General features: G+C 42.4%; 1 protein-coding gene across 1 annotated transcript in view; it reads right to left on the reverse strand.

The window, feature by feature from the left end:
• Positions 1 to 25,604, reverse strand: part of LOC113008770 (thyrotropin-releasing hormone-degrading ectoenzyme) — a 276,012-nt gene that overhangs the window by 234,401 nt on the left and 16,007 nt on the right. Inside the window, exon 2 of the mRNA XM_026146492.1 lies at positions 19,031 to 19,275. Within this exon, the coding sequence (XP_026002277.1) occupies positions 19,031 to 19,275 (245 nt within the window). The remainder of the gene's footprint in view (positions 1 to 19,030; positions 19,276 to 25,604) is intronic.

Below are 25,604 nucleotides of genomic sequence, written 5' to 3' on the forward strand. Positions count from 1 at the left end.
TGGAATAAATCCATACAGAATATGTGATGGTGTCATATGAAGCTGGATTTTGTTTTAGTCTTTGAACCTTTCAAACCTATCAAAGGAGAAATTTAAGGTGGAATCAGGGTTCAGGGGGTTAAAGGATAATCCTCTGAAGTCAGAGCCGACAGGTCGGCCGCCTGCAGGGAGAAGTTTTCACGGGGAGCCATTTTTACTTCGGCTTTTTTCAAGTTTTTGAAACGGCATCTACGGCGAGATAATCCACAATAAACACGGGCAAACTTTCTGTTTCCTCTCGATTTCTTTTAGCCGAGCTGAATGTTTCCATATCTGAGCTTCGTTACGTTTGTCTGTCAGTCACCTGACAGACACAGGAATAAGCTAAAACCTGAGGAAATAATCCCTGTGAAAACTTTGTTATCACAATGGTGCATTTTGCTCCTGGAGTTTGTGAGAGGAGCGATGAAAGGAGGGAAACAGGAGGAGGAGAGGACGGGGTGTCTGTTGCAATTCAGGTGGCCTAATAAGAAGAGAGGACACAAAAAATCCAAAAGGAAGATGATAAAACAAAATTGTTACTACCAAAAAAAATGGGAGGAGGAGAGGGGACAAAGATGAGGGCTGGAGCAGAGTGTAAGGAAGGAAGGAAGAAAATGCAGAAAGCAAAAGGCATACAGGAGACAACAGAGGTAGAACCAAGATAAGAAACAGCTGTAACAAAGCAGTTTGGATGCTGATTGAAAGAAAACAAGAGGGGGCAGACGATGAGAAGTAGACACTTGGAGTATTAGGGCTGGGAGAGGAGAAGGAGAAGGAAAAGACGTTAAGCAGAAGAAGTGGAAAAGAAAAGTGGAAACAGGAGGTGAGGAGAAAGGAAGGAAAGAAAATTGAAGAAAATAATCTGACACAAGCTATGGAGACATGATGACCGAGGGGAGTGGACGAAGGGAGGGAGGAGGTGACGAAAGGGAGACAGAGAGAGAGAAACCGGGAATAATAAACAGGGGGTGAGCGGGGCCGACTGGAAGAACGAGAGAGAGAATAATGGAGAAAGCCTGAGAGGGACGAGATAAAGAGAGTATCTATTAGAGAGGAGGATGAGTCTGTAACGTGCACACACACACACACACACACACACACACACACACACACACACACACACACACACACACACACACACAAACTCCTGCTTTAAAACTCAATGAAGCACCAATATTAACACACACACGCACACACACACACACACAACACACACACACACAAACTCCTGCTTTAAAACTCAATGAAGCACCAATATTAACACACACACGCACACACACACAACACTAACGTGACACCCAGCAGGTTGCCAACAGTCACTGCTGCCAAAGTAACGCTTGTTGTAACAGTAATCCTGATTGACAAGCAGGCCTATACCGTTGCCCTGGACAACGACAACAGATAAACAAAGACACACACACACACAAACACACACTCATGCATTAATGCATGTGACAATGCGTCGCCTCCAGAAACGCACATGAGATGGAAATGACGTATTTTCCTGCTGTAATGTTTGCCATTATATTGTCTGGTGACACCACCGAAGAAGAGAGCAGGTGTGTGAATGACACATCGAACACACGCACACACATAGAGGAGAGACAGAAACACACACCTCATTTAGATTCACAGATGTGAGTGAAGGGGAAACTGTTGAGTCAGGTGCTTTTCACAGTGAGTGTGTTTCATTTCTATATCCATCCCTCACACTCTCCATCACACACAAACACACACCCACACTCACCAAACTGGACACAGTGATCTCTTTAACCAATGTCTCAAATTGCAAATCCCCTCCTTCATATTGAAAGGACTGCTGTGTATATGTGTGTGTATTGTTGCTGCTATACTTTTACACAGGAAGCTGCCGAAGAGGCTGATTCATCATCTTCGGTGTAAAATATGCGACTGATGGGTGAGGCAGTGTGGCTGGGTGGAGGTGGGGGCGGGGCTTAGTTTGTCAGATTTCAGTTCTCCAAGTGTATTTAGGTAACAAGAAAGTAGGAGGCAAGGATGTACAAGAAAATAGGAGATTAAGATAAAAATGATAATTAAAAGGATGCCGATAAGGATATCATCATCTGGCTTCCTGCTTCTCTCAGTCGTACTCGGGCTGTGAGCCACTGGAGGTACATGAAAGCATTTTATAAAGTCATGGAGAAATTCAGCAAGAGTATAAAACCAAAGAACATCCTTCTCTCAGCAATAGATGATTTTGAGTTCTTGGTGAGTTCTCCAATGCAGGAATCTGATTGGTTGTGTTACGAGGCATGCGGTTGTGCAGTAACGACAGATCACAATCCGATTTCAGTCAGGAACCCTAAAGTCAGAGGAACGTTATTTCCACATGCTATCATATATCTGGTGGTCTGGATCTACTCTGGGATCTCCCATGACCTTCCACTTGCAGGTGTGCTCCTAAATGCCTTCACTAAGTTGGCGTAAGCTCCAGCACTGAACAGAACCGCCACTGTATCAGTGCCACACAGGAAAACTGATTGTGAGGCACAGAAGGAGGAGCTGGTGTGAAGGTGAAAACATGTTCACAACACTGTGCAACTGTGCAACAGATGCCCAGGCTTTCTGAAGGTCTTAAAAGTTTTTCTTTGGACATGGACTTAACACAACACACTGCCCACAAGTCGACAATCTACCAAAGAACAAAATTTAAATTGTAGCTTTATCTTTGTTATAACAAACCTGTCACAAAACACAGTTTGTTTCCATTTCTTTAGTTGAAAATATGAAAAATGTCAAAGAGGCTCTGCCATGGTTTGGGGCCACATTTAAGTCAGTGGTGCGTGAGATCTTTTTAAAACTGATGGAATTATGAGCACACAAAAGTACCATCAGATTTTGATCCACACCATCTGGAAAGTATGTCATTGGTAATGACTTCAAAACACAGTAAACACAGCATAAAGGAATACTAACAGTCATGGACTGGCCTCCCCAGAGCCAAACTCAAACAACAGAATGGAACATTATTCTGCTCACCTCAAGAAAACCAGCTCTGCAGCTGTGGATGGAGGAAGATAATAATGCTTGTTAGGTAAAGTGTGATCAGCTGTGTGATCAGCTGTGTGTAATTACCTGCCTCAAGAGTGTCACACAATCCTCAAAGGAGAGAAGGTGATGATCAGCTTTCAACTACTGCCATACATGTAATTGAGAATAAAAAGGAAATAAAGAACAAGGGAGTGTCCTGCGTCCAGGGCATTTTCAAGTTTGGGCAGGAGCTGAATAGACCATGTTAAACCTGACAAAAAAGGGGCATTATTACAGTTATTATTATTATTATTATTATTATTATTATTATTATTATTATTATTATTATTATTGTTGTTATTGTTGCAGCAGACAAAGAAACAGACACAGCAAACAGAACAAAAGGCAGGGATATCCAAAGAAGAGCTTTGAATGTGCTTCAAGAAGCCCAGCAAACTATTTCTGAAGACTATTTAAAGAAAGCCACCTCAGAAAGTTCAGACTGTGCTGAATAATATCAGTGGTTGAACAAAATATTGATTTTCAAGCTCGTTACAAAAGTACAAACTGTTTTTGCCTGGTGTACTAAATTTTTAAATATGGTTGACAGAACAATTTGATATGACTGGATGTAGTATGACTTGTACAAGGTGTCTGCGTGTGTTTAATGATGAAGAACCTGTTACTTGGCAAATTTTCTGGGTTGATTTTGAGATGAAGGACTTCATTCTTGAATCTACATGAGATCAGAGAAAGTCAACGTGAAGTGAGCGGACCTTGAGTTAACCTTTCCTCAACTTTGATGTGTGTGATTGTAATTACTACCAGTGAGAGCGTCTGAAATGTTCTATAGCAACCAACCATTAGCTACAAATCGATGCATGATGCAGGAATGTGGACAAACCTCCCTCTCCCTGGCCACTTCTTCTTCCAGGGCAACAGTCTTATTGCGGTTTATGAAATAGTGAGGACATTTAATCTATTTAATGTGTTCCTGGAATTTCCACCTTCCACCATTTGCATGAACACAATTTTTCCATCAGACCATTTTCACGTCTACTGATTCATGTCCATGTACACAAAGTGAATATTTTCCACTTTTAGAGGCCCAGAAGTCTGCATTTGGAAGCAGAGGAGTGGGTGGCATCATGAATGATTTCACCACTCACACCAGAGACCATGGTTTGACTGCCAGACTTGACACATTTTTTTTTCATATTCTATTTTTTTGTAAATGAGCTTTGTCATGAATATTTCACATTTTGCTATGAGACTGGGGTCTCCTAGGGAATACTGAGGTCTTCTCAAGCCATTCCAAGAGGCATAATCTCCAGTGTGTTGTGAGTCCGCAGCTGCTCCTATATAGACAAGTCTGATAAACCTTCCATACAAGGTGCCCAAAAGGCATTCTAATCTGATGTCCAAACTTACTCTTTTGATGGAGAGGAGTAGCAGCTCCACTCTGAACTCGTCCTGAATGGCTAAGCTGATCACTGTAAGGTTGAGCTCAAAACCTTTTTTAAGCAAGCTTATTTCTGCCACTTGTATCCAGAGTTTCTGACTATGAATAAAGTAGAATAACCAAGCAGTCAAAAGCCCAAATAATTGTTGTAGTTACGTCTAGGACCCCAATTGTACTTGTAGGCAGGCTACAAACTTCAAGCAACTGTTCACCAAAAGGAATAATCACTCATGAAAGATAGAATAATGCATTTGAACACAGAAATAGTCCTTGTTCTCATCCTTATACACTGGGAACAAGGATCATGGAAGCAGGCAAACAGGATGACGTGACAGAAAGTTTCCAAGTCTTTATGTGGGGAAAAAAAAGTCTACACCACAGAAGAACCTATAATGGTTACACAAATCAGGAAAATGAGCATTAGAATCTGACAGGAGACAGGTTATATACACACTGTGAGCCAATGAGACACAGGAGGGAGCAAAGCACAGGTGAAAAAGACAACAGCAGGTGAAGCCAGTAAGGTGGGTCAGATAATGAGAGAGGAAGGAAAAGAACAGGAAGCAAAAGTAGAAATGGGATCACAAGCAGATAAAACAGGAATCCAAAACTCAACATTACAAAAACCTTGGCCGTGGAAGGCATCTCTGCCACCGAGTCAGGCTGTAAATTACACAGGTGTCTAACCAGATTTGACCTTTGATATATAAATGTCACTACTCCCTCATTTTATACTATTTCAGTAAAACTTAATCACAATGTGAATGTGAAATCTTGAGTCATTGCCAAAAACATTTTTTGCAAGCTCACAGGGACCTTGACCTTTTACTATGGAATGCTAATCAGTTCATTGTTGAATTTAAGTGAATGTTTATGCCAAATTATATATCAGCAAATATCCCTCAAGGCGTTGCTGATATATTGCTTTCATATAAGAATTAGATGCAGGATGGTCAGTGAGCTTGACCTTCGTTGCAGAGGCTTAAAAAGTAACTCGTGCAAAAATGCATTATGTCCAGATCAAGCTCCGTGCAAGCATGTGAAGGCAGAAGCAATTTTACAAAAGATAACATGAACGTTGACCCCATGTTAATGTTTGCTCACTTCTACTCAAAAAAAAATATACATATATATTTTTGTAAACTTCAGACAGGAATTTTTCATCCTTCCTTCCTAAGAATTTTATAAGTTTTATCTTGGGTGCCTTAAAAAAGAGGTGCTTATGATTTAAAGCTTCCGTCGAGACAGCACAACTCACCACAGATCACGTGTTTTGGCTTCATGGAATCCCCATGGATATCGTTTCTGATCGGGGTCCTCAATTCACTTCCAGCATGTGGAAGGAGTTCTGTTCTTCGATTTGAGCCCAGATTAGTCTCCCTTCTGGGTTTCATCTTCAGACTAATGAGCATACCAAGAGAATGAACCAACCCTCTGATGTGCAGTATCATCCAACACATCCACCTGGAGCAGTCAACTGGCCTGGGCTGAATACGCTTACAATTCACCCACTTTATCTGCAGCTGGTCTCTCACCTTTTGAATCATCTTGGGGGTATCAGCCCCCTCTGTTCCTATATGTTGAAGGTAAGTACTTAGTTTCTTCAGTGCAGAACCAGCCTTCGCTGGTGTCGTTGGCTTTCAGAATCAGAATACTTTAATAATCCTTAAGGAAATTATATGAGGAGGGATGCAGGCGGCAACCTAAGTAACCTCACTATCGTCCAGGCTGAAAGGTTTGGCTTTCTACAAAAAAATGTTCCTTTACATATGAATCTGGCAAATTCTCTCCAAACCTTGTTGTAACTAGGGGTGGGAATTTAACGCCTAAATTCCACTTAATTAATTTGAAATAAAAAAATAGCGCGTTTCAGAAAAAAAATAATGCATTTAATCACACTTTGCATTCCAAGCAAAGGGGAACTTTTGTCAATGCACGATTTCCTGGTATACCAATTACATCGATCCAAACATCAGAGCTACAAAGATTCAGAAGGAATCGCGTTGCTAGGACAGATCAAATTTTTTCTTTCAAAAGACTACTTGACGGAAACCTTGATAAAAGCAGTGTTTTGTGCAAACTGTGCAAAAAGGAGTTTGCATGCCACCAAAGCACTTCAACCTTGCGGTACCATCTAAATGCAGCAACATGTTGCAGCGAGCACAGAAACTGTGGGAGCTGTTAGCGCTCGTAGCACGAGTACCAACAAAAGGTGTTGGCAGCCCAAACTTATTGAAATGACAGGCTTCAGGACCAAAATCAGTAAGTCAACATCGCACAAAGTTACAGATTCTCTCGGAAAATGGATTGTTCTGGACTGTTGCAGGAACAGTGTAAAGACAAAGAGCTTCCTCCCCTCTTCATTGTCTTCAGACTCTGATTCAGATGAGGAAGCCCTGTGTAACAGGGCCCTGAGTTTGTACAGAGTGAAATCCACCATCAGCAAGACAGACCGCCCACTGGAGTGGTGGTCCAGCCGAGCAGGGACCCACCCACAGCCGTCTGTCCTGGCCTGCAAGTATTTGATTAGTCCTGCCACTTCCCTCCCATGTGAGAGACTGTTCTCACTTGCAGGTCACATAGTAACAACAAAGAAAGCTGCCTTGAGCTCTGAAAATGTGAACATCTTTCCCTAAATAAACTGGGTTTTTCAGTACACATGACACTGCTTTCCCAAAAATCAGTTACATATATATTTTTGTTACATTGATATTCCAAACTGGAGTTGTCATCCGGGAAGACAGGATATATCCTGAAGAGTTTTCTAGTCATTCACAGGCCACATAACGAGAGATAATCATTCACACTTTCACACCTTACCTATATGTATTTAGACTTTCTAAGGAACCCAGAGTACGCAGAGAATCCGGAAATAATCTGTCATAAACAGGCACAGGGAGAACTCCACACTGTCTGCATTTAGGTTCTCTAGTTACACAAAACCTTTTAAAAAAGGGAGTAGATATTAACCTAACCCAATCCCAACCTGAACATCCAGATTCTCTAAACCATTAGTTGTCAGACTGAAAATAGAAGTGTCATTTTTGAAGGGTGTGGTTTGTGGCTCAGCTGCAGCGGAGGGGTGGAGAAGTGGGTTCAGGGTGTGGTGCCAGGGGAGGCTGACTCACACATCTGACCTAATTGGGTCTCCCCTGTTAATGATGTTGCTGGGACCGGAGGCAAGAGTGATGAGGGCCACAGAAAACAGAGGAGCAGGAAAGCTGCTCCTTTAAAAACTGAAAAATAAAAAAGATGCTGAAACACTAAAACGCTATGGTCGTCAGGTCCTTCATTGTCAAAATCTTTAAGACCGTATTCCAAAACTTTTTATGTCTTTAAAACGTTCAAAAAACCAAATGCCTTAACATTAGTCTGAGACAGTATGCTTTAAACATACAGTCCAATTATATCACAGTGCTTATCTTGAATAGCAAATATCATATACTGTGCATTTAATGGTGTTGATTGTCCAGTAACCTTAATCAACTTAAGCCCTCAGTCACATAAAGACAAAAAGGCAGCATTATGCAACTGGAAAACACCAACTTTCACATGTCACATTTCTCCCCTTTGCATGCATCTACACAACAGCTAACTCTGACAGAAGCTTTCACAGCCCTGCACACAAGATTGTTGGATAACCTGCTTTGGAAAGTTAGTGCAAATCATTAATTTTATATTCAGTTGATGATTGCATTCATCAGACATAAACTCAAACATCAGCTGAATATAAAATTCAACCTCTGTGGGCTACTCTTTGAGAGACCAGAGGTTTACCAGTAACTGTGACATCAACAACTTTTATGAAACAGGAATATTTCTATCTAACTTTACTGCACTCAGTGTAATTGTTGTTGAGATATTTCCTTCTGAACCAAAGTGGACAGAAAATCTGTAAGATCACAGTGTTAGCATGGGTAGAAATTAACAGGTTAAGAGAGTCAAAGGTCTTTCTCAGGTCAAAATCAATACTGCGTGTTTGTGAAGACCTCGATTCCACAGCAGCTCCTCCTCCGCCTCCTGCTCTGTGTATTTTTTTAAATGTCTGTAAAGGCTCAGAGAACGAATGAATTTATTAACTTGCTTCAGCTGAGTGCCATGTTAGATAGGTTGCCCTCTGACACACACACTGCAGAGTGGGTGAGCACAGTATTGATCTGAAACATCTCATCTCAGCACCGGATTACTCTATCAGAATGAAGGAGGGAGCGATCAGACAGCAGAGCCAGGGAGAAGCTGCTGATGAAGAAGACATACGAGATGAGGTAGATGTGTTAAACCAATCGACTTCTTTCAAACCTTTATTAAAATGTAGTCCCACACATAACCTTCGTTAACCATTTGTCTCTTCTGTTAATGCTCCAACATCTCTGTTCCTCAACCAGCTCTGCCTCGTTAGCAGCCTTACCACTCCTCGTTAACTGTAATTCCTCTCCTCATTAAAGAAAGGCAGCTCTGAAAAAACAGTTTCAGTGTAATGAAAAAGTTCCTCACAGGATCTGAGAAGAAGAAGAAAAAAGCTCAGCTCTGGGGTTTTGGATTTCCTTTAGAAGTCTGGGTTTCAGGAAGAAACCAAGTATCTGGCACACTTTCAGTCCAGTGGGGACCCTCTTCAGGAAAATTATCCTCCTGATGAAGTGTGCTTTATATAGAAATAATATACCATAATTTCATCACACATACTGGATGGTGCTAGTTCATAATGTAGTATTAATGTAGTATTAGTTAAATTTGAAAATGTCAGTGTTCGTTATGCATTAATCTATGGAACGTCAGCAGAACCCAGACCAAAGTTAAAGTGCAGCATAGTGAACTACATTTCTGAGTTCAGTGTTATTGTAATGTTTTCACTGTGTGTAAAGCTAAACATGTAGAACAATAATGTAACATCTGTGGCATGATCACAATTTTTTCAAATGATGTAACACAACATGCAGTCTCTTCTGTAAATCGAGCAGTGAGAGATTACATGACACTTTGACTGAAATTAAACAAACTGCAGATTTTTAACACGTCACTTGAATCATCAGGTCCATTATCTCTCAGCAGCAGCCAGTATTGCTGCATCTGGTACATGTACAATTGTGGTCTGAAGTTTCAATCCACTCATCGTGGACGAGGATGTCATGATGATTTTACCCTATCACTGATTTCTTTGAAAAGTTTCTTTTCCAGGGTGGAATGATTGACTCCGCGTCATATAACGTGCGGAGGGGGTGAAAGAGGCGAAGCAGCGCTACAGGAGGAAACTAGAGTCACAACTCCAACAGAGTGACTCTAGGAGCCTGTGGCGGGGACTAAGGACAATAACGGACTATAAAGCACCAACAACCGGTATGACGAACGCGGCCGTGACTCTGGCAGACGAGCTGAACACTTTCTATGCTCGCTTCGAGGCTGCAGCTAAGGACTCCAACAATGCTAGTGCTAGCGGCGCTAACGGCTGCAGACAGGAAGATACTGCTAGCACCGGAAACGTGCTCGTCATCTCCGAGCATGAAGTAAGGAGAGCCTTCAAAAGAGTGAACACCAGGAAAGCAGCAGGACCAGACAGCATACCAGCTAGCTCCTGTGTTCACTGAGATTATCAACATCTCTTTATCTCAGTCGGTGATCCCCACATTCTTCAAAGAGTCCATCATTGTTCCTGTCCCGAAGAAACCCCACCCTGCTTCTCTCAATGACTATCGCCCTGTAGCCCTCACCTCAGTAGTGATGAAGTGCTTTGAACGCCTGGTCAGAGACTTCATAATTTCTTCACTACCAGACACACTGGACCCACTACAGTTCGCTTACCGTCCAAATCGTTCCACAGACGATGCCATCTCTCATCTCCTCCACACATCACTAACTCACTTGGACACTAGAAGGGGGAATTATGTTAAAATGCTCTTCATGGACTACAGCTCTGCATTTAATACCATAATTCCCTCCACACTCACCACCAAGCTGGAGCATCTGGGACTCAGCTCATCTATGTGTCAGTGGATCTCCAACTTCCTAACTGGCAGACCACAGGCAGTAAGGATGGGCGGACATGTCTCAGCCTCCACCACTCTCAGTACTGGAGCCCCCCAGGGGTGTGTTCTGAGCCCCCTGCTGTACTCTTTGTACACATATGACTGTGTGGCCACTACCAGCTCCACCACCATCATCAAGTTTGCTGACGACACCGTCGTGGTGGGCCTGATCTCTGATAACAACGAGACGGCCTACCTGAAGGAGATTAGGAATCTGGAGAACTGGTGCCAGAGGAACAACCTCCTTCTAAACGTCAGTAAGACAAAGGAGCTGATAGTGGACTTCAGCACTAAGCAGGAGAGGAACTACCAGACCCCCGTCATCAACGAGTGCCCAGTGGAGAGAGTGGACAGCTTCAAATACCTCGGAGTTCACATCACGCGGGACCTGTCATGGTCCTGTCACATCAACACCGTGGTGAAAAAGGCCCGTCAGCGTCTCTACCACCTCAGACGCTTGAGAGACTTCCAACTGCCCTCCAAGGTGCTCAGGAACTTTTACTCGTGCACCATAGAGAGCATCCTGACGGGAAACATCTTAACCTGGTTCGGGAACAGCACCATGCAGGACAGACGAGCTCTACAGAGGGTTGTGCGGTCAGCTGAGCACACCATCCGCTCCGAGCTCCCTGACCTGCACTCAATCTACAGCAGGCGGTGCTGGACCAAGGCCAGGAAGATCGTGAAGGACCTCAGCCATCCCAACAACAGACTGTTCTCTCTGTTGAGGTCAGGAAAGCGATTCCGCTTCCTGAAGACCAACACAGAGAGACTGAGGAGGAGCTTCTTCCCGCAGGCGATACGGTCTCTCAATCACACCACCACACAGTACTGACCCACACATATAGTTCTTACACACACACACTGGACATTCTGGACATTGTTTTCAATTCATCACTTAAATCACTTTAAGCATATTTGCATTGCAGAAGACATAATGTGGATTGCACAACACTGGACATTATATTCTTCATTTCCAGTTAATACTTGTACAGCTGCTGTTATTGTGTATATATTTATTTATATTTCTTCATACATTCTTATATAGTTCTATATTGTGTATTTTGTTGTACAGTTATTTTATTTTCAACTTTAATTTATATATTTTATCTTATTCTTTCCCAGTTAAATTTACCCTTCATTCTAATTTGTGTTGTACAGTTATTTCATTTTTAACCTTAATTTATATTTTATTCCTTCCTAGTTAAATTTACCCTTTTTAATTTTTCATATTTATTTCCTATCTTATTCATAGCCCTTTTTTTTTCTTCTTTAGGTCACGAGCAGTTGTCTAAGCATTTCACTGCATATCGTACTGTGTATGACTGTATACATGACAAATAAAAATTTGAATTTGAATTTGAATTTTGAATTACTTTGAAAAACAAGAACTGGGTGAAAAAATTTGAATTAATTTTTGATTATGTCTAATCCACACAGGGTCAAACGTATGCATAAACACTTACATCTTTTTTTTAACTTGACAAGGCCGAAGCCTTTTAACTTCTCATTATTGATCAATATTGACTACAGCTGGTAGTATCTCTTTGTAGCATTAAGAAGGATTTGTCTGACAGTGCTCATCGGATTGATCAACACTCAGAACAATGGGGAAGTCCAAGAAATTCTGTGGAGATCTGACAAGGAGAATTTTAGATTGTCACATGTTGGGAAGGCCTCCTGGGGCCATTTCTAAACAAATTCATACACACAAATGTAGAATTATTTGAATTGCATAAGTACAAGTTATTTAGATTACCAATGTCTGGAAGAAGGACCAAACTGTTAACCTTAGATGAGAGAATTTGGATTTTCAGGAAAAACCCAGAAACCACCAAAGTTCAGAACTGCCATAAACTAATTGACGATATATGAGACATTGACCTTGACCTTTTGTGTAATACAGAAAATCCAAAATAAATCCAAACTTGTGCACCCAGTTCTCTTTTTTCAAAGTAATTAAAGATGTATGCTTTACAGTTCTTCTACCCAGGCAATAGAACAATTCAAAGAATTAATAAAAAGCCCCAAATTACCCTGACATTCATGTCCATGATGAGTGGATAGGAACTGTCGAACTGCTGCTAAAGGACATTGTGTACCCGTGCGTGAGAAAAAGGCAACATGTGTCAAAACAGCATTAAACACCATAGAATGAGAAGTTATGGTGCTGAGAGAGCGTACTGTAGCATATACTTAAGTATTCAGAGCAGTCTGAAGGCTGAGGCATTTGAACAAAAGTGATTACTTTTACATGTTGAACTAATTGTTTCAAAGTTTAACCACATTTAATATGAACATTCAACAATGTGACACAGCATATGGCAAAATAAGGAAAAACACATGACTGTGGAAAGCCTTTAAAAATACTTAACACTATAGATGAATATGGTAATGATGATGCAACCACTTGAAAGCACCAAAAAAGGTAACAAAGCACTTAACTACACAAAATGTTAACTTCGGAGCTTGTGTAAAGTAAAGCTAAAAAAAGATTCTAGCAATGTGTTTAAAGTTGATGTTAAATTATAAATTGTGTCAGGGCAGCCATGAAAGATGCCCTGGGAAAGAAAACTAGTGCAGTGAATGTGGCACCACTCTGGTCCAGTTTCCTATACATTAGCTGAGTATTGATGTGTCAGTTTTTATCCTGATGCGACGTCATGCTTCATGTGAGCAGCAGGCGTCGGGTCATCTCTGCAGACGGGTGGAATCGGGCCGAATTAAAAAATGCCTTCACTGGGAGACGACAGTAACTGCAACATCAAAACTCATCTTTACATCATTTGCATAAAGATCAGTACTAAGCTAGAACAGTGATACTGTGTGTGTGTGTGTGTGTGTGTGTGTGTGTGTGTGTGTGTGTGTGTGTGTGTGTGTGTGTGTGTGTGTGTGCACGCTAATTAATTCACCCACTCCCAGCATTTTAAGCGTTTAAGCCAAGCCTGGGGTTTATAGTAACTCTGGATATTAAGCAAATCTCATAGTGAAGTGTGTGTGTGTTTCTGTTTGTGTGTGTGTTTCTGTTTGTGTGTGTGTTTCTGTTTGTGTGTGTGTGTTAGCATTAGCTGCATTGCTGTATCAAGCTAATCCTTAAGATAACAGTGAGCTTTGTGCACGCACACATGAACACACACTTCTGAGCAGACTATCACTTGGACCGTCCCTGAACACCGGTATTGTGTTTATCTGACGTTCTGAAGCTCTGCTCAGAACACAGTTACTGTTTTTAAATAATAACCAGCTGTGGTTTCTTTACCATGTGTCTTACTGCTTTGCTGGTTAGTCATCAGATTAACATATTTAATGAGCTCACGCTGGCACCTTTATAGGATGGCAGTTATATGCACTCTCATAGTACCATGCGTCTCAGTCCCACAAATAATCTACGCCTGGCTTTATATTTATTGCATTACCTTTAGTATTGTCATGCTCTCACACAGACTTTCTCTTTTGTGTGACGTTTAAGGAATTAGGTTAGTGCACAAAGTCGACTGTAACCGGGTTTCTGGCAGCTGGAGCATTAAGCTTTAACTAACAGGTTGCTGTGCTGTGATCGAGCTCTGTTAGTATGCCAGCTGCCGTATTGATTCAGAATTGATCCAAACAGCAGCTGCCAGCGAATAGTGGACCACGGGTGGTGGAAACACTGAGACCAAGTCTGACTGGTGGTGGATTTTGGCTCAGCGTGTGCTAAAAATACTAAAAAGTTCCCTCAGAGACTCCTCTGGTCACTTCAGATGTCAAAAAGTTGGCATGTTAATCAATTCATTGTGAACTTGATGAAAAACCAATTAAAACTGCAGTTTTATACCATTGTTCTATCGAAACACGGCAGAGGAAGTCAATGAAGAAAACAAAGCTTCAACTGATGTGAGTGTGTTTGAAATTCTACTGATATTTTGCAGTTTTTGATGCCTAAAAGCTCTTAAATTAGGAAATGAGCAAAATTTTCTAATGTATGAAAGCAATAAATTATAAAATTATGTGTGTGTTTATGGATTTGTCTCATTTATATAACCATCACTTGAAGTGACATTAGCCAGCTTTTAGTTTTTAATGTTACAATAAATGTCCATATGGTTAATGGACTGTAACACTTATCCAACGTATTCCCATGGAGGTCAAGGACAGAGCAGGAAATCAAAATATCAGTGAAGACTCAGAAACCTGAGCCACTGGTCCTCCTTCCATAGAAGTGAAGACGAATTTAGATTTCTGGATATGAAAATCAATGTTATACATCTCTTTGCACAGATTCATGAATCCATGAATCCATAACTGTCATGAACATTTGAATTCCACGTCAGAGGGATGAGTTTAAAATACCTTCGTGTTTTTGTGTTTAAAGCACCGAACAGCAGCCGCTGTCCTGCTCTGCTCATCGATCTGTCAGAATCATTACTCTTAGACTCAGCTCGTGTTGTGTCACAATAGCGGATAGTTTCCTGTCTGCAAAACAGACGGCCATTCACAGTTGCCTGGATGGATCAAATAACAGCACCTCAATGAGTGCAGTAATGCATGTCATTACAACTCATTTCACAAATTTGGACTGACTTTCAATGAGCAATCAGGCATCTTCAAACAGTTTTGGAATCCAGCGTCTCATTTGTGAAGATACTCTGGTTTAACTCATTGGGCTTATTTAGGCAACACTCACAGTCCAATGAGGCCGTCCATGTAAAATAATCAGTTTCTTCAGACAGGCAGCTTTCTGCTCACCACCAAGCATTTTAATCTGCTGCCTTTTTGTAAATCTGACCACACAGCAGGAAAAATAAAAGTACTAGTGGATGAACAAATCCAGATGTAGGATTTGCTTGATTTAGGCCACCAACATGTCCTCCACCTCTGATTCTGTTGCTCTTTACACTCAGTACTCATTTATATTCATCTCAAGTCAACAATAATCGAGCTGTTCCACTAATAATGTCATGGTCCTGGGTCATTTTGGCCCAGCGTTTTGTGTTTCCTTGAAGTTCATTTTTGTGCTTTGTGTTTATTCTGATTTTGTATTGGTTTAGGGTTGAACCTGTAGTTTGGTGTGTGTATTCAGCCCTACCTGTGTCTGTCCTTGGTGCTCTGTTCATGTCCCCGTGTTGTGTTGTAAATCAGTCTGTGTGTTCCTGCTTTACTTTGAAGGCTCATGTTCTGGATTTCCTATTCTATTTTGAAGGTCTGTGTCTGTTGTCATTGTGTTCAGCTTGTGTCCTCCGGTCCTCATGTGTATTAGGTTCAGCTGTTCTTCCCTCCTGTGTGTGATTACCTGATTACCTTGTGTGTGTATATTTAGTGGGTGTCGGTCTGTGTTCATTGTCGGCTCGTCTGCGTTCTATGGTGTTCCTGTCTCTGCGTCTCTCTGCCCCGCACCCCTTTTGTATGGTCTCAGGTTTGTCATTTAGTTCTCCCAGTTTAGGTTTCTTCAGTTGTTTTGTCATGCCTCACTGCCTGTTTCTGCCATTGTCACTTTGTAAATAAACATCACTCGTATCATCAGTCACTGCTGCATTTTGGGTCCTCCCTTTCCTCCACACCACACGGCTCACTCCGCCAGCCGTGACAAATAAAGCTTAAAAGCTTTAAAGAAGACATACATGTAGCCTTGGTAAACTAAATGTTGAGATTTCATCTTTTATTTTTTTGTTTGCAAAACACTTTTTTAAATTATTTTCATTGATCATGTTCCTCTAAATAATGATGGAGTTATTTTAAGCTTTCTTAAGTCAGTATAATTTTGGCCCAGAGCACGCTTCATAACGAGTGTTTCTGTTATTTTGTCAGCTCATGTCTCAGATGATAGACTGGATCCAGCTCTCTAAATATTGCACAAGGTTGTATTAATATAATATTACATTTGCTGCATCATTTCCTTTATGTCCCAAACAAGCAAATATAATAAAAAAAATCACCATGATTACTAATAGTTTTATACGGATGCTCAGCAGCATTTTGCTCATTAGTGGAAACACTTTTTATCCAAACAGAAATCACAAGCCTCTGTGACAAGTGGAGAAATCACCAGGTGTAAATACCTGGTTATTGTTGGTTAATACAACACAGCAACTTGAAATGGAATTAAATTTTCTATATCTGCATGTGCATCATTAGGCAAAGCTATAAGCTAACTGTCTCAAATATTGTAGAGCTTGAATACATAAATGCAGGTTCTGGTACAAAAACATCAAGTTAATTAGCTGAAATCACTGATATTATCTGCATAAAAGCTTAAATGGAGAATACAACTCCTGACATTTTCCATGACCAGCTACAGTGGAGGTCAGCAAACTTCAAAGGAGCCGTTATTGAGTAATTTTTGATCCCAGAAAAATCTGTATGATGTTGAAACACATGTTTGAGCTTTAGAATAAAGGTGCTGCAGCCTGTAGCATATTAAAATTACAGGTAAGTGTAAATCGTTAAAATCTTTTAGAAAATGGGACTAATGGGTCATGTTTTTATAGCAAAAATATCATGATTTTGTTGTATTCATAATTAAAGCAACAAAAGAATGATTTATTAAAAATGGTTTTTCATTGACAAGAAAACAGACCAAGCATGGATTAGGGCTGGACAATATGTAAAAATTTTCCAACCGACAATCGTCAGTCTAATAATCGACGATGGGCGATACATTCGCGCATGCGCAGACTTTTTGATGGGCAGATCAATGTAATCATGCACGGACTGATTACACAGAATTTCAAACATGGACGACCTAATGTCCCAAAAAATTAGGGCTGTCAGCATTATACAGATACAGATACCGGCTGCTTTGCACATCTCTAGCATTGACAGAGACATTTCAGGGATTTAGACTCGGTCTGCACTCCAGATGGGTTAATTGTTAATCATGTTAGTCATGATGACAGCACATTAATGCTGACAGCACTAAAAAATATATATAAAGCTGCCAATTTCGGATGAAAGAGATAAACCTAAAGATGTAACCAAAGCGGTCTGTCGCTTGTGCAGATGTATAGTGCGAGCAAGTACTCAAACACGACTAACTTGCATGAGCATGTACATGTCCACCATCCAGCTGAGTATGCTAGGCTATCAGCAGCTTCTGCAGCTCCATCAAGCATTTGGGCGCACTCTGAAGAGGGTGCATTTGCTCGCAGATGAAAAAGGGTGTTGTTAAAGCAGCACTATTATTTGGACTTTTGACTGCTTCTATTAGCTCCATCGTTATTAGCAATCTTACTCATGGGAAAATAAGTAAATAAATCGCCCTTGTAAAAACAATCAGGCTCAGCCTATCGTCAGTAGTCGATTTATTCATCCAATCGCCCAACCCTAGCGTGGATTCAAAGGGTCTGTGTGTATGCTTAGATTTGAATCTGTAGCCATGCAGACCGGTGTCCTGCCTTTAATGGGTCACCCCTGACTTCTGTCAGTGGAGCAGAGCTGACGCTCCTCCTTCAGACATTGGCTGAAAAGAAAACTCTAACCTGAGACCACACAAGTTCATCGCTGGTGTATTTTCAAAATTAACATCGATGGGCTCATCTGACCCGCTGCTCTCACCGTCGCTCATCTTAAATGGTCAGATTGAAGACCCTGCCTAAATGCTTGTTACACTGAGTCTTAATAAGTGATTTAAGCGCATGAAAATCCATGCGTTGAACTCTGAGCCATTCAGACTCTCTAAGCAGCTTAATTTTAGCCAATGCAGTTCATTATAATAGACCCACATGTCTGAGACAGGTCTTCAGAATCAGGTCAGAGTGCCCCAAAATCATCACAGTTAGCTTCTTTGTCAGATATTCCTCCTTGAACATGGCAATCATTCTAGATTTGCTTTATGTCCTCTTCATAAAATAATGTTGATCACTGTGTATTATGTTACCATTAGCAAGTCTAAATATATAACACAGAATAGAGAATTCATCATTTCCTATAATGACTCTCTTTATCACACAGTTTTATCGTATTCATGCTGCACTGGTCTATGTGGCAGCTCTCTTGCTCATGGAGCCAATCAGAATTGAGTAGTATAAAAGTGAGGAATGAGTTAATTATGTCTCATCACTGGCTAAAGCTCTTCTCAGGCAGAGTCCTTATGTGGTAATGTCTTTACTCTGTCCAATCACAGCTGAGCTCAACGTTTTTCCAAACAATTAACCACAAGTTTGTGTTTTTCACAATACGTTGAAAAGACGTTGGAATCCAGTACACACACACACACACACACACACATACACACACACACACACACACATATTCGTGCATGAAATAATAAATGTATCAGCACACAGTCTGTTTCCCATCTGCACCATGGGGAAGAAATCTGATGTGGAAACTGCAGCAGAGGCTTATGGGAAATTCATAAGGAGTTTTATATGTACGCCCGTGTGAGTGTGTGTGTGTGTGTGTGTGTTTGAGACAAGTGGAACACACACAAAGACATGCACACACAGGCGTATGGCATGTGGAGTGTGAGTTAATCAATGTCGTGAATGTGAAGCTTTGACCTTTTCAAGCTGAACCACCTGCTGGTATAGGAAAAGTGTGTGTTTCCGTGTGTGTGTACCGTCTCTCTCTCTGCATTGTGTATGAGCTCCTGAAGAAGCCCAGCAGCTCGTCCTCGATGGCAGCATCAAAGCTCACGTTTAGCCGGTAAACCCTCATCGGCTTCATCTCGCGGTGCAGCGCCACCACGTACATCTGATTGGCTGGGAAGGGGAAGTGTCGGTGGATACGCATGACTCCGCCCCCGGGCCTGTTGGAAGGACGACCTCCAACACCGCCCTCAGCAGTAACTGTCACCCGGTCCACCTGATGGATGGAAGAGAAAATAGGATAAAGACATCCACACACCAACTGTGTCTCCACAATAAGACTCATCTACAAGTGCAGACCAGAAGAGTGAAATATGTTTGGATATGCTATAATCAGATTTCCTGTTTTATTATCATTAAATAAATAAAATCTTGGTAGCGATAATAGCAAATCACCCAGAAACGCAGTAATCCATCAACAAATTGAGTTAAGGAGAAGCCTTACAGCAAGGAAACATGAATGCGAACAGCGCAGGATTTAAACATTTAAAAGCTTCAGGATATTTAAAATTCATTTTGATGAGTGACACTCGATGTTAACAGCAAATCTGCAAAGAAACTCTGCAGGGGTTGTTTAATAGGATGCACGTGTACACGCGTACTCGTGCATCCTAAACTCCTCAAACTCAGACACACGCTCACTCACATCCAGAGCACCTCTGAAAGCTGCTGACTTCCTGTTGCTGCTCATGTTTATGTCATTTCCCGCCTGAAACATGACAGCAGTGGTTGATTTCTGAGGTGGATTAAAGCAAACAGCAGCTGATCCTACAGGTAAGTGTGTGGGAAATGTCTGACCTAGGGCTGTGTGATATGAACAAAATCTCATATTCCGATATAAGAATTCTATCGTCCCGATAACGATATAAATCACAAAAATGTAACATTTTCTGTAAATTCTGTGAATCTCAGGCAGCTCAACTTGTGGGAAGTGTTTCCAGCTGCGCGTCATGTAGCTGGAGTCGAGCGTTTTAACTGATGCATGAAACTATACATTTTTAGGCATAAGTTGTAACGGCCGCCGTTTTCTTTGTAAGTATTTATTACACGGCGTGCTGCGGGGAAAAGCCTGTTCTAACGTTTGAGTTTAAGGTTTATTTTTTAACACCTGGCGGCTCTTTTTTACTTCTCATCCATAAATAATCTGCTCTTTCACGTGATTTCATTTATTTTGAAAAGTCTCAACAGGATCTTGAGCTTTATTGTGAAAGGTTTATGTGGAACATAAACAAGCGATGCTGTTACCGTCGTTGTTGCTAACCACAACGCATAAAAACAGGCGCTTGTCCGTCCGTATGGTGGTTATATTAAATATAAGAGAAAGAGAGAACTTTAAGAAATTAATATAGCCACTACAGTGACCATCAAAACGGTGAAAAAATATTACCGTAAACAGTTTTGCGGCACCACGAAACAAATGACAGCGTAAAATGAAACGATACTTTTTTATATCGTCATCAGATATATATCGTTATATCGAACAGCCCTAGTCTGACCTTTTCAGAAAGAAAGTGAGAAGCAGCTCTTCCAAAAGGTGGTGACTTTAAAATCAAGACTTTACCTGAAAGCAGTCTGCAAATAAGTTATTCAGTGTTCAAAAGAGAGGAGGAAAAAGAAGACAAGTCGACTACCAAAGGTAGAACATAGTTCAAACCTGAGCTCAGTCTAGTGGGTGAGGTTAAACACGGGCTATTTAGATATTATGTACGTAACTAACTGAATTTCCTGGAGGAACCTAAATGAGGGATTAATAAAGTTCTATCTATTTATCTATTTAAGAGCTAAATATAATGGTCAATCACATTCCTCGATAATCAAATTGCATTTTAAATGTTTCTAAAGGATGAGTCACCGTGTATAATGTACACACATATTAGTTGATGATACAGTCACACTTCACCAGTGTTGGGAAGGTTACTTTTAAAATGTATTCCACTACAGATTACAGAATACATGCCCCAAAATGTATTTTGTAACGTACTCCGTTACGTTACTCAATGGGAGTAACATGTTCTGAACACTTAATATATTATCATGCTTTTTACAACCACATGAAGGTACTATTGCTGTGTGATTTATTACTCGTACTCAGTGTTGGTCAAGTTACTTGAAAAAAGTAATCAGTAACTAATTACTGATTACTTCCCCAAAAAAGTAATCCCGTTACTTTACTGATTACTTATTTTCAAAAGTAATTAATTACTTAGTTACTTAGTTACTTTTTAAAAACACGATTTACAACCTGAAGAGGTGATAAGGCGATAGATCTTTCAGCCCAATTCTACTTTTTCTACATAATCCATCATACAAAATGTAATCAAATGGAAAAATCTCTTTTTTTTAACTTGCTTTATCAGTTTTAATCTTTTAACTTTATGCATCAAGCAAAAATGTAATTATATGCAACATTCTCTGAGTTGAATAAATTAGTTTAACATTTAAACCTATTTTCTGCACATTCCAGCACATAAAATAAAATATTTTTTGTGTTTACACTCACTCTTTCAAATAGATGCAAGTAAAACACAGCAGAACATAAATAAAGTCAAAGACTCAGCGGTCCTGTTGCTCTATTTTCACCTATTAAGCAGCACTGCGGTAGGCGGAGGTTTACCCTGGTGCAGGTGTGCCGCGGTCAGTTGAAGAATCCGCGACTTTCTCTGTGAGTTTCCCATTACCTCGTTGCGCACTCGGTGCTTGCTCAGAAGTTTAGGGGTTTTTTTCGCTGTAAAAAGAAGTTTTCTTCCCACGCACAACGGACGCTAATGTTTTTGTCACTTTTTATGGAATCAAACTCAAAGTAAGGTCAGTACTTCCACGCTTTAAACGCTTGGCAACAATAACAGGAATGCAACCAGCTAGTGACCCTTTGACTTGATCCCCTTGTTGCAAAGAGATCTGCTGAGTTGTGCTCATCAGCACGGACTCAGTTTGATTGCAGCATGTTGGCAATCTGTCTGCATTTCTAAGTAAGACAACAATTATTTGCAAAACTTCAGTAATCTCTATGAGAGTGTGTACAAAAGGCCCCGTAGTTATGGGTTTATTCTGTTCAGTTGTTAGTTCACCTGTAGTTTTTAGAGTGGCCAGTAGAGGTCACCCCACCGCTTTGTATGAGAGACTATGTCCAGGGAGAGACGTGGGCAAAGCACCTGAGCTTTTCTGCTCCAGATTACTGGCAGAGAATTGGTTATCCCGTGAGAAGTGTGCGTTAATGAGCAACGTTAGTTGGTGATGTGTGAGGATGTGATAATAAGATGTGTTTGGGACTGTAACCAAGGTTAGGGGGGAAATGACTATGTTTCTGTCTGTGAGCTAGCGGGTGCTAAGCTAAGCTAAGCTAAGCTAACTTTCCTGCCGTGTGGTTGGGTATAGCTGTGTACCTGGTTAGCTCTCTCAGGGGGTCTATGTGTGAGTCGTGAGTAATATATGGCCTATGGTATTAAAGGGGATGTTAGTTTATTTCCCGCCTGTGTTTATGTTGATGTACTCTGGAGATATTGTTGTGAACACTTTAGTAATGTAGCATTTTCTTTCTGTTCCGTTCAGAGACCACACACACACACACACACCCATGCCCACGCACCTAAACCTGTATGCAATACCTGCTCCTCTGACAATCCCTGTTACCTTCAACTGTGTGAAGTCAATACAAGAGTCTGCACTATCCTCGGTGTCTTCATTGTCTCCCTTCTGAACATTCATCCGGGCCTTGAGCAGTGTTCTGGCCGACACTCCAGGGAGTGGTAGCTGCAAACCTGAACTAGCACCTTACAGTCCTTCCAGTACAAGCTATCTACCCAACATTAATGGTCCTTCGAGCCGGATGTAAGCTGCTTCTACCCTAAAAAGATGGATGATATTCAGAACTTCTCAGCTCTTGGTGCGCGCCCACGGCGTAATGTACGTCGTCCCCTCCGCTATGTAGCTTATGAGACTGACTTCCCCGGGCTTGGTGCAGGTTACCAGGAGGAAAGTGAGACAGGAGGCGACAACCATTCTTCCCACCATCCTCCGTCTGACCCCTCTGATGACGGCTCACACGGCCATGTCACACCATTGAGAGCAGAGTTAGAAGATATACAGCGTGAAAGGTTCCTGTTCCAGCAGTCGCATGACGAGATGAGAGCCGGGCTGGATAATTTCCAGGCCCTTCATGCTAGTTTGCTGCAGTTGCTGGACCGTGCAGAGAGTCTGCAGCTCAGTCCACCGCCCAGAGCCCCTGCTGTTCATCTCCAGCCACCCCCTGCTGAAGAGGAAGAGGACTGGCCTCCACCACCTCCTCCTGTTGTGTTCAAGGAGGAGTCTGTCTCCAGCCAGGGTCCAGTTGCGGACCGCATCGATACGATGCTGAAAGAGCTCCAGGATCTGAAGAGGGAGTCTATGGCTGCACAGGAGAGTCAGATCATCCCCCCACATGAATCTAGGCCAGGTTTCACTTCTCCTCAGCCAAGGATCACCTACCCTCCAGCGCCGCCTCCGAGAGCACACCCCCCTCCATTGCAACCACTGCCAACTCCATCCCCGTCCTCATCTACTCCTTTCTTGACCTACAGGGGGCCTCGTCCAAGCATTCCCAAGCTCTCACGCCGTGATCCTGGGGAATTTGCTCGTCTAAAGATGGCGCTAGAGAACTTATTGCCCCCGGAGAGTTCAGAGCTTTTCAGGTACCAAGTCTTGTTAGATCATCTACACCTTTAGGAAGCAAAGTTGATAGCGGACGCTTACCTCCATTCTGCCACGCCCTTCAGTGACACTATGAACGCTCTTAACGACAGGCTTGGGCAGCCTCACCAGCTTGCCCTGAGAAGAATTGCTGCTGTCATGGACTCACCTGACATCCGCCGAGGGGATGCAGCCGCATTTGAGCGATTCTCTCTCCACATCCAGTCGCTCGTGGGCATGCTGAAGACTTTAGGCCCTGATGGGGAGGTTGAACTCCAGTGTGGCTCCCATGTGGCTCGACTCCTTAGTAAGCTTCCTTCAGAGCAAAGAGCTGATTTCCGTCGGTGCATGTACAACCATTCTGGTCAGGCTTACACCCTGGATGACCTGGCTACCTGGTTAAAGTACGAATCCTGGTGTCAGGACTATGACGGCTTGCCCACTCCAGTGATCACCAGAGAGAAGCCTGATGTCAGACCAAGCAGACGCTCTGTTGCGGTTCTTCACAGTGGAGAGAGCTCACCCAGGTCACTAGGTACCACTCCAAACAAAGCTAGGCAGCAACCCTACTGCGCCTTTTGCGATAACCGTGCCCATCACCTGAGTCAGTGTCAGGAGGTCATCAAGCTGAGTCGCGAACAACTCACAGACTGGATAAAGACTAACAAGAGGTGCTGGCGTTGCGCACGCTCCCATCAGGCAGCACAGTGTACCCTCAAGAAACCCTGCAGCCTGTGTCAGGGTCGTCATCTGCAGGTCCTTCACGACGTGAATTCGAAGTTCTTAAAGCCACATGGCTCAGTGTCTGCTCCCCCACGAGAAGGTGAGAATCCTACGGGCGTCCTGTACCTCGATCGTCCTACAGAGAGCGGCCAAGTCCTGTTAAAGGTTGTCCCAGTCATCCTTCACCATAATGGCAAGACTTTGAGCACTCACGCAGTTTTGGATGATGGGTCAGAGAGGACTATGCTGCTACCCACCGCTGCCCAGAAGCTTGACCTTCAAGGCATCCCAGAGACACTTCCATTGCGCACTATCAGGCAAGATGTGCAAACTCTGCAAGGATCATGTGTCTCATTCGAGATCTCCCCTGGTGGCAAACCTAAGCTGAAGTACAAAGTCCGCAACGCCTTCACCACCACCCGTATCGACCTAGCCGAGCACAGCTACCCAGTGGAGTCCTTGCAGCGGAAGTATAGACACCTCCGAGGCCTGCCTCTCCAGTCCTTCAAGAAGGTCAAACCTCTCCTTCTGATTGGCAGTGACCACCCACAGCTCATCACTCCAACTGAAGCTGTCCGTCTTGGTCCACCGGGTGGTCCCGCCGCTATGTGCACCAGGTTAGGATGGACACTACAGGGTCCCTCCAGCCTTATAGGTTCCTCTTCGCTGCCACAACAGTGCCTCTTCACGACTGCCCTTCCTCCCCAGGTGAGTGAGCTACTCAAACATGTAGAGAAGTTATGGCAGGTAGATGTTGTCCCGGTGCCAGAAGGCAAGGTGGTTACCCGTTCAAGAGAAGATAACTATGCAGTTAGCCTGCTAGAGCAGAAGACAGTTCGTGTAGATGTCGAGGGCATCCAACGCTATGCCACCCCCCTCCTTCGCCGCAAGAACATGCCACACCTTAAAGCTAGCCCTAACGCTGTCGTTCCCAGTTTGAGAAGTGTGGAGAGAAGGCTCCAGAAAGATCCAGAATGAGCTAAGATCTACCGGGCGGAGATAGAGAAGTTGGTCCAGGCCGGTTCGGTGGTTAAGGTGTCCCCCTCTGAGGTTGCTCAAGCAGATGAGTCATGGTACATCCCTCACCACCTTGTTAGCCACAATGGCAAAGATCGCCTTGTGTTTAACTGTTCGTTCCAGTTCCAAGGCCAAGCCCTC

The sequence above is a fragment of the Astatotilapia calliptera genome, chromosome 17, assembly GCF_900246225.1.
Source record: "Astatotilapia calliptera chromosome 17, fAstCal1.2, whole genome shotgun sequence".
NCBI classification, from domain to species: Eukaryota; Metazoa; Chordata; class Actinopteri; order Cichliformes; family Cichlidae; genus Astatotilapia; species Astatotilapia calliptera.